The 10,000-nt window shown below is 39.6% G+C and overlaps 2 protein-coding genes across 3 annotated transcripts in view; both read left to right on the top strand.

Moving 5' to 3' along the window:
- The first annotated feature begins 2,615 nt into the window (after positions 1-2,615).
- LOC138002840 (uncharacterized) lies at positions 2,616-3,749 on the top strand. Its single transcript, XM_068848819.1, has one exon. The coding sequence runs from the start codon at positions 2,852-2,854 to the stop codon at positions 3,593-3,595; it is 744 nt and encodes a 247-aa protein (XP_068704920.1). The 5' UTR covers positions 2,616-2,851; the 3' UTR covers positions 3,596-3,749.
- Positions 3,750-5,612: 1,863 nt separating this feature from the next.
- The window catches only part of LOC138003328 (methionine aminopeptidase 1-like), a 12,387-nt gene continuing 7,999 nt past the window's right edge, over positions 5,613-10,000 (top strand). Inside the window, exons 1-8 of one of the 2 annotated variants that reach the window (XM_068849332.1) lie at positions 5,613-5,769; positions 6,682-6,742; positions 6,932-7,014; positions 7,628-7,682; positions 7,810-7,901; positions 8,072-8,155; positions 8,274-8,341; positions 9,233-9,303. In XM_068849332.1, the coding sequence (XP_068705433.1) occupies positions 5,656-5,769; positions 6,682-6,742; positions 6,932-7,014; positions 7,628-7,682; positions 7,810-7,901; positions 8,072-8,155; positions 8,274-8,341; positions 9,233-9,303 (628 nt within the window). In that variant the 5' untranslated portion in view covers positions 5,613-5,655. Of the gene's footprint in view, positions 5,770-6,681; positions 6,743-6,931; positions 7,015-7,605; positions 7,683-7,809; positions 7,902-8,071; positions 8,156-8,273; positions 8,342-9,232; positions 9,304-10,000 lie in introns of both variants that reach the window. The other variant, XM_068849333.1, reaches the window with a different exon arrangement.

Raw genomic sequence — 10,000 nt, 5'->3', positions numbered from 1 at the left:
CCAAGTCTTCCCAAGTTGAAAGCACGGCTGTTCATACCGTACCGCCAACAAATACACACGAACATTTTCACTTCCGCTAAGAAATTCTTTGTTTTCCATTAGCCAATCAAAAAACTCGAAAATCGTATATCTCCAGAGCCCTTCGTTTTTCGTGCCAAGGCCCCGCCGGTTAAAAGAAGTGAAAAGGGCGATGGGAACGAGAATGATCAAGGAAGCGACAGAAGAAGCTTCATGCAAGGACTACGAAAAATAATGGACAGTTTCTGAGAGACATGAAAGAAACAGAAAGTGAGAAAAGTTGGAATTGTCTTCAGAAGTGCCATGTAAAGAAGCAGACGGAAGGTTTTCTAATGGCAGCACAGAGTCAATCTCCGAGAACAAAGGTGATCAAGGCCAAAATTGACAACACACAGGAGGATTCACTTTTCAGATTATATGCAACAAGAGTGTTGAAACTGTCAAGCATCTTCTGAGCAAATGTCCCAAATTAGCACAGTCTGAATACAAGCGACGACATAATGATGTTGCAAAAGCAATACACTGGGATCTCTGCAAACAGGTCAAAATAGAGTGCGGAGAACAGTGGTACGAGCATAGCCCGGAACCAGTTGTTGAGAATGAGAACGCGAAGATCCTATGGGACTTCACAATTCAGACGGACAAAAGGCACCCACAGAAGAATAGAGCAGATATTGTAGTGGGCGACAAGAAGAAGAGAGAGTGTCAGATAATTGACGTTGCGTACTCAGGAGATAGTCGCATCTTGCCGAAAGAGGAAGAAAAAACCAACAAGTATCGAGACCTTGCAGTGGAGGGTACTTAAGGCCTTGTGGAAAATGAAGAAAGTGACTGTCACTCCGGTTTTAATAGGAGCGTTGGGTAGCATAACGAAGAATTTCCGACGAGGACTCTATAAAGAAGATTGATGTGGGCCTTGGGCCATGCATGGTGGAGTAGACAGTCTCGGTAGGATCGGCAAGAATCCTTGGAAGAATCCTGGAGTGCTAAGACTACTTGTTGCAGTCAGTCCGGGACATGCCCGACTTCAAGGACTCGACTTGAGTCAATACTGGCGCTTTCTGTCGGTCTCATGCAAACAGTAGATCTGTTGTGGTTGTAGGTCCCTGTATTATTATCATCATCATCATCATGATTGTTCAATTCTCTCTAGTTGTCGGGTGTTCTACTGGGTAATGTTTGTTGTGTCTCGGCAACTCTCCGTAGCTTAAAGACACAACACTTTCATTATTTCAGGAAAAAGTAACAGAGTTAAGTAAAATAATATTGATCGCTAAGGCAGAACTGGAACTCTGGAAGAAAAAACAGGAAAGTTACAAAATTATTATAAGGAAGAAAGACCGAGCTCTGCTGTTGGAGGAACGCAATGAGAGTTTACATTGAATTGCTTCTATGTACATATATCATCAGTATATATATATTAAATGGATGTTGACGTAATACTGGAAAAAATGTGATAAAACATGGCAGTTACAAAGATTTTGAATTCAAATACTAAGAGTCACGGAAAAATAACGGAAATCACTCAAAATGATAAACTGAAATCTAATACGTTTCTTCGCGGATATTAAGACCATAATTGTCCACGTTTGCTTGCTTCGAAACTCTTTTTCTGAGCTGGTGACCTACAAGGAGAAAAAAAGGCACAGTTACGGAAACTGAAGGCGTGTTATATCTATGTTATGAGGTGGTAGAGGATCGTCCTAAGTACCAGAAGATCACAAAAACGAGTACTGTAGAGAATGACGATGCTAAATTCGAGAATATTCGAGGAAGCTGCCTTTAAAATATCCTGGGAGAAAAGGGGAACTGGTAACAAGGACACAGAGGGGAACTGGTAACAAGGATGCTGAGTGGTTGCAAGAGCCAGGAGGGTGCCGCACCGCACCGCACCACTTGAAGAGCCATAGCGTCGGACTTAAACATCCCCGACAGAAAAGATCCTCCAAAAGGAAAGAGATTGAAGTGCCCCAGACAGGCTTGTAAATCATTGGTGGAAACCAGGAGCCCATGGAAACGTTTTACGACGAAGTCACGCAAGCGTGTTTGGCCAAGCGAAGACGAATACTCCATGTGGTCCTCGGAAGAGAAAGCACTGAAACATTTTGTGAAGGTGTGTGCGAACAGACAGGGGGTCAGGGGGTTGCGCATATCGTTTGAAATTGCCGTGACAATCACAACATTCACGCTGTGTCTGAATGCGTCAGGACACGCGAACACAACAATTGACCCTTGTGACATCACGTGTTGAGCCTATTGCAGCTTTTATGTGAAGACATGCAGAACGCCATGATGCAGCGTTATTGTGTCGACAAATACAGAAAACCCATCACTCTGCGAATGGTTGTCATAGTATGGCACAATCCTCCTTTGTCTTGTATTATCTCTTTCTTAAGACTACAACTGACTTGTAAACTGAGTTGTGATTTTGCTATTACATGAATAAGCAAATGATGATCTTACTAAGCATAGCTGTTTAATGTTTCAATCAAAGATAAGATGAGGTTAATTATTTATTTAACGCAAAAAAGCAATTAGCATAATTTGGCGTGAGGGTGTAAAATGATACCTGGAAACAAATGAATATTTGACATGACAGTCCCATTGTATAGATCTCGTTAACGACATTCATGGGTCACGAATGTAAATTCAAGACGCCGGTTGCACAAGGGAAAGAACTGTCTCAATCCATTGCCGGCTGAAGTCAACTTTCGGTTTTTTTCGGAAAATTATTATCAGTTTGGAAACTTTTTGGATGAACTAGTCATGGATTTCACCTTCCAGTTTGTTATTTTACCAAGCAAGCAAAACGAGAGTAAAAAATGCACCAGAGATGAAGCAACAGTTGCAAGTCTATTTAGCCTTTAACTTAAATTTTGTCTCCGGTGTCTCCACCATGGATGGTTTTAAAAGCCGTAACTTTCCTCGAAACAGAAAAAACCAAGGATCCCGACGATGGGGAAGCGAAACAGACATACGGCAATCTTCCCTTCCACCGATACAAAGTAACGAGAAATGTGGGAATTCCAACTTTAAGTGGATATCAAACAACAGTGCGAAATACTCGTATGCAAACAGACCTCCAACACCTAGTCCTGGAATAACAACAGATTCGGTGTTTTCTTTCGGGAGAACGTCAAAAATGTCAACGTCAAGTTCCTCTCAAAGGCTCTCACTTAGCTTGGACTTGCGGCCGACCGTAAAAGGAAATGACTTTCGCCGGCACAGCGCTGGTTTTGCCGATCATTCTCCCGAAACTGAATCGTGTAGCCCAAGGATGTGTGTTAGGAGCCTTCCGTCAAGCCCAAGCTGGAGTCCGACAGTTCAACGTAGCCGAAAGCTCCATCATCGGAATTTACGAAGATTGGCAAGCGATTCCAGTGAACATGGCGAGGCAAGAGATGATCGTATAATGAACTGGATTCGTGATGTTTCACAGAGCACTTCACCATACAATCTTAGCATTGACGGTGATGACGATGAAATGTTATTTGCTTGTTCTTTAGAAAAGAAGGACGAATTGGGATTTAACGGCGTGAATGGACTTCCAGTTATTCAAGAGGGGCGAAAAGCATAAGATTGTTCTAAGACAATGATGTACGGACCTAAACAAGATTAGTTAGCGCATTGAAAGATTGAAATTCTCGTGAAAGTTCACCCCCGTGTGGTCGAGACGGGTACAGTGGATTTTTCGTTTAGCTGTGTTTAATAATTGAACCAATTTTTCTTAATCCCACCTAACATTCTCAATATCTGTAACTGTTAAGCTTAAGACAGCATAAATCAAACTAACCGTACTCAAATAAGAGTGCTTATATTTACTTATTTTGCAGATACAATAGAATGAAACACTCGCGATGAATTAATGTGAAAAAGAGCTCATAAACTTGAACATGCTGGTAAATCATCATTTATTTTGCGTTTAAGTTACGGACCTAAAGCAAATACAGCTTATAAGGTATTGGTATAATGTCTTTACTAGGACTACGTAGAACTGGTTTCAAACTAGATATTTTATTTGCAAATCGGACTGAACCTAATATTTTATTTTGCGGTGTTAATCTCAGTTAAATGACAGACTTTTAACCCTTCTATCCTTTGTGTGAAAGAAATTTCCTCATTTTCATTCTGTGCGAGTACTTGGTATTATTTATAGTTTGTGTGCAGTTTTTGTACAGGCTGTGGTTTTTTTTGTCTTTGTGACACCGTTTAATTAAGACAAATAAAGTCACTGTGTGAAAACAATTTCAATATTTAGTATTGTGCTACAAAGATCTTTCTCCGAGCGCTAGCTTGGACAAATGACATTTCATCAAAGTTCGTTATACTTACGTATAAATCTTGGAGTAGACTGATTATCTTGCATATATTGCGTGCATGCTTTGACCCAGGGGTCAAGGTCCCTTCCTCCCTTCATTGCCATGGGCAAAGTATAATGTCAAATGAAAATAGAGATTTTCGATCGCGCACGGATTAATACCTTTCTGTGCCCTTGAAAAACGAAACGTAATTTGTTTCATGGTTTGATGGCTCAAAGTGTCAGAATTTCAGATGAAACTGAACTTTTGACAGTCAATTAATTTTAGATTTATTCTCTCGTTGTATCAGTTTAAAACAATTGGCCAAAAATAACTTCAGTTTAAAATATTTGTATAAAGAACAAAAAATGTCAATTGCGCTGAGTCGCATATTAAACGTCACGAGACGAGATGGGTATCCACTAGAGAACGAAGAGGACGAAGAAGTGGACGTAACACTGATTCATTGGATATTTATCATAAAGCTTTCCCGTTGATTTCAAGCCTGAAGAAAGAAATGATAGGAATGTAATTTAAATCGACTATGCACACTTATACAATAAAAAATTATATATTTTAACAATACATACTTAATTGAGAACTCCTCATAGGGGCTTTTCAGGGCCAATGAAACACAATCAACAAAACGACAACAGAACAACAACAACTGAATCCCAACTGGCCGGAGGCAAACCAGATGACTATTAACAAACAATTATTATATTAACTTGCACAGTTCACTAACTAATATATATATATTTTTCATTTACCAAAAATATGATATATATCCTCACAGCCGTACCACCAGCCTTGCATTAATATTTTGTTTTTAGAAAACGCATGAAAGGCTGGTCAAAATGTTTTAACGTTTCACTTCAGGTGCGTTCGATTGACCCCACTCCGGAATAAGAAAACGTGGAGTGGTGATTTAAAACGGCATGACTGGCGTTTTAAACAACAAGGATAAGAAAGATATGTATTTTAGTAGGTGTTTGACAATTTTAATGCGAATCACGAAGCGTAAAAACGAAGGATTTCTAACTTCTATTCCATGTATACCTGTTGCAGAGTACGGTCAATCGAATGTGCCCTAAAAAGCATATGTTTGCCTGGTCTTGCGATGTCACACAGAGCTCCATTGGTCACCAGAAAAGTTCCAGAAAACGGAACTGTAGCTGTGATTGGCTCAAATTGAGAAAGGAATGTGGTTCGAATTTGGGGAGAGCGTTGCGTGACATCGAAAAAAACGGTTGCGCTGGAGACCAAGTTTGCCTAATTATGCTAACCGCATGTAAACACGGAAAAGCTTGGAAACGAAATAAAGGTTGTCACTTTCAAGATGGCGGCCATGACTGAACGGACTTGCGAAAGTCAGGGTTGCGATCAGCCCGCAAAACTGCAATGTCCCACCTGCATTAAACTCGGAATACAAGGTAGCTTTTTCTGTGCTCAGGTATGTCTCCATGTTGGTCCTAAACAAACTCCTTTTTTTTTTCGGGGGAAAAAACAACCGATGAAAATTTTGCATGGTCATCACACAGGCCGTCAAAAAACTTGAGCGGTAATAAAACGGCCATTTTACACTCGATCTTCACCTTTCATTGTAATATCCTAGGCTACTCTATCAGCCAACCAGTGATTGTGTAGTCAGATCAATTAGAATCCAATCATATTTTTTAAGCGTCTGCGTACGTATACAGAATTCTCCTTGATCATTCTCTGAGCTAGCTTTCTTTGCTTTCGTTACGCCAGTTATAGATACCGGATGGCAAAGTTTCTCACCGTAATACAATCAAATTTTCCCCTGCTAAGTAAGCTGCAAGTTCCCTGGTGCCACACCCAACTTCTAGAGGGTGTATACATTTTTTTGTCAAATGGGAGTTTGGACATCCTCTCCTCAGGGATCGTTTAGATTTTTAGCTTTCCCCGTGGGTCAAACTGCCATTCAAATGCCCAAGGATATTTCAGCAAAAGATCATGTCAATCCTTAGATGCTGTAGCTATCCATTGCTCTTCAAATCCAAGCTGACAGTCTTCAGGCGTGTTTTGTGTAGCCAATCAAAAAGATTGTTAGACACAGATCAGATTGTTTCTGATCTCCCAACTCGACATATTATGCTCGAACTGCCTACCTATCCTGTTTATAAGAAATAAACATCCTGTTTAAGAATTATCCCCCTGCCAAAAGAAAAATGTTATTAAGAAGTGAAGACAGTGTCTTCCTAATCCTTCCATTGACATCCTGCTCTTTCAGAATGAAGAGATATGAGGTAAAGAAAAGTTTCTTGTCCACTAGAGCAAACACAACCAGAAAGGAAATCTCTCATCCCCTGACCTCACTTGTTTGATTTTTACTAACATCTAGGATTGCTTCAAACAAAACTGGAATGAACACAAGAAGGTCCACAAGACTGTTAAGGCAGCAGGTAGTTTATTGTTCTGCTTTTGTGCATAAAATCTGCATATATTTCAGGCGCTCGATATAATAATTTGCTGTTTTTGTTGAAGTGTACACTTCTTGTCAGTTCTTGTCATCATCTTAGTTTGTAATATTATTAAAATTCGTATCTTGTTATCCTTATTGCATTCTGTTGTATCTTTTAAATCGCTCATAGCTAAAATACAGAATTTTAAGCCTGCTTCCTACAACCCATGGCCTGGATATAAATTCACTGGAGCACTGCGACCATGGCCCAAGGTGAGAAAATGATACAATAATTTAAATTACTAAATAAGTGAAAGTGGAGGATAACTTATAGGATGCCGAGGAGGTTAAAATGATATGTGGCTTACAGGATAAGTTGGAATTGTACCAACAGAATACAGATACAATGTAGCACACTTGCAACTCTGTGACCAAGTCTGTGTTGAAAATGTGTGAATTCCTTAATGTCAGACATGGTTATATACATTGACAAAGTTTTGTGAGACAAGGGCTAAGATGAGAAAGACAAGTCACTGACAAAGGCCATAACCAATGAAAACATCATCCTCGTTTATTTAACATGCTATGTCTTGGTCTCAGCTCCAGAGTTCAGAGCCTGTGACTCATACCACTCGGTAGTCTATTGCTCAACGAACCATGATCCTTCAAGTATTTCCTAGAGGATCAGTGTTTGCATACTGACAATGTTAAAAAGGCACACCTAACAATGTTGGCCACCATTCGTTTCCAGTGCCCCGATAACTAAATTCTTCTTAGGACTCGCGTAAGTGGCAGGGCATAATTTACGATATCTCAGGTGAATTTCACTGAATGCAGTTTGTTGTGTGTTTGCATCCCTTGAAGTAAGATGACTTTTCGGTTGCAGTCCGCCTGGCGAGTGGTTCCAGATCACATTCAGAAGCCAGACTATGCAGAAACTGGTTTGTGGATAAAATAATTTGTATTTCTAGCCATCAGGACCAAGCTCTCTTTTGCTTGAAACTTCTGCATTTTCACCCTCACATTATGGAAGCACAGAACAAAAAAAGGTTGAAAATTTTCTTACAGGTGTTCCACTGTCTGAAATCAAATCAAAACAGAGCATGCAGATCAAAGTTCTTAGTGGAGAAGAAGTTGAAAAGATGCGTGTTGCTTGCAGAGTAAGGAAATTGACTGTTTTTAAATCGTAATACTGTGTTTTCTGTTACTTTTAATTTAGAGTTATTGAAATGGGTCTGTTGTAGTGGTGATTTGGTTGCCCTTGCTATTTGATAATGATTCTTTATAATAATAATAATAGTTGTAAAATAACAATGTTATTATTTTTTAGTTGGCAAGAGAAGTAATGGACACAGCTGCAAATAATGTTAGAGTAGGAATCACAACAGATGAACTTGACAGGATTGTTCATGAGGTAGCAGAAGATCTTTTCTGTTGAAGTATGAAAAGGAACAATATATAATGCCACTCATTAAAGAGACCAATACAATATTTTTTAAACTTGGTGTCTTTTTTCTTTATTACTATTCCAGGCTTGTCTTGAGAGAAACTGTTACCCCTCTCCTCTAAACTATCATGGATTTCCTAAGTCTTGTTGCACGTGAGTTAATGCACTGAAGTGGGAGTGATATTTACATAGTACATTTTCTTTGTGCACATACAAATGCACTTAATAACATTTCTCATTTTTATGGGTGAGATCAGACATCAGCGTGTATAAGGGTGCCTCTAGTTGCCGCTGTCTTTCTGTTAGTGATCTCACCCAGCTCACCCAACACACATGAAAGAAAGAATGAATTCAGTGACATACCACAAAGGGCAGACCATGATACCTTGAACTCCACTCTACTCTTTGCAAATAGTCAGTGAGGTCTTGACAGGTTGTGCAACTGATTTGACAGTGCATCCTTCTCCCGAGAAGACTAAGGTGTCCAACTATTGGCAGAACACATGACCCCTGATGTGGTAGTCAAATGCTCAACCAACTGAGTGAACTGGTTGGCAGTTTGCCTGTGTGCTATATTTTTTTCTACGAATACACTTATTGCGAGTCATGAATGGCCAATTTAGCAAAGCTTTCAGCATAACACCCTTTTTAATAAAATCTTGCAGTGTTGTCTCAGTCAATAGCTACCTTTAGATCGGAGGACGAGTACAACTATGAGTCGTCAGCCTCCAAACCTTTAAGTTACTTGCGTGCTCAGAATGGAAAACTCATACTCGTAGTCGTAATTGTCCTCCAATCTAAAGGTCCCTAATGCTACGTGTAGGAGTGTGGAAGTCTTTTCCCACTGTAATTTCTGACCCAAGTACTAACTGAAAAAAGTACCGGAATGAGCTTTCAGTATTTGCAGTATGGCTTTCATGTTCAGCTAGTAAGACTAAAGAAGTTAAGAGGTAGATGTTGACCTGTATGCTGTCTGTCTTGTCAATTTGATCCAATTTAATCCAAGACAGCACAGGCTCTATATTGCTAAATTCCTTGTTACAGGTCGGTCAATGAAGTGATTTGCCATGGCATCCCAGACATGAGGCCATTAGAAGATGGTGACCTTTTGAATAGTAAGTGCCTTGTACAACAGTTACACACTTGTGTCTTAAACTTGTGTGCATCTATTGTAATTCCTCCCTTTTCTAGGCATATCTCCATTAATTCTATAGAAAAACAGTCGAAATTCACACAAGCATAAGATTTAATTTATTGGTCCCTCTTGCTTCTTTGAACTAAAATTACCATAGATTTGCTTTAATTCGGCCATGTCATTTTCAAAAAGAATTGGATTACAATTTACCTCGGTCCATTCTCTGACAGTCAGACCATTAAAAAAAAGAAGCAGTAATTGTAGAGGTCGTGGACATTCCCCTTCTAAACATTGAAGGATATGTGGGCGTGGCTAGCACTGCAGAGCTTGCTGCATAGACCACTTTCATAAATGGTGACCACTTTCATTAGTGGCGACCACTTTTACATTCTTTTGTATGTATGTTAATGGCAAGGGTCTCATGGATATACACACCAACCATAAAAAAATGACCATTCTAAATCAGTTTCTAGAACTAAATATTGCTATAGTAATAAGATAAACGAAAGTTTAGACCTAATCACTGAAATGGGCACTTAGACTTAATCTGTAAAATGAGAGTTTAACCCAGGGGACTCGTGGTGGGTATATCCACGAGATCTTTCCCTGTTAACTAGACCTACTGCCCTCATTTTGAAACAAAATATTTTTTTGAAATGTGCTCGTCGTAGCGAGGC

This window comes from Montipora foliosa, chromosome 5 (assembly GCF_036669935.1).
Source record: "Montipora foliosa isolate CH-2021 chromosome 5, ASM3666993v2, whole genome shotgun sequence".
In the NCBI taxonomy this organism is placed as follows: domain Eukaryota; kingdom Metazoa; phylum Cnidaria; class Anthozoa; order Scleractinia; family Acroporidae; genus Montipora; species Montipora foliosa.
Note: the sequence above shows the minus strand (reverse complement) of the source record. Positions and strands in the feature narration are given on the sequence as shown.

Bases quoted from the DNA above. Each gene is read 5' to 3' on its own strand.
- LOC138002840 (XM_068848819.1), top strand. From the start codon at position 2,852: ATGAAGCAACAGTTGCAAGTCTATTTAGCCTTTAACTTAAATTTTGTC.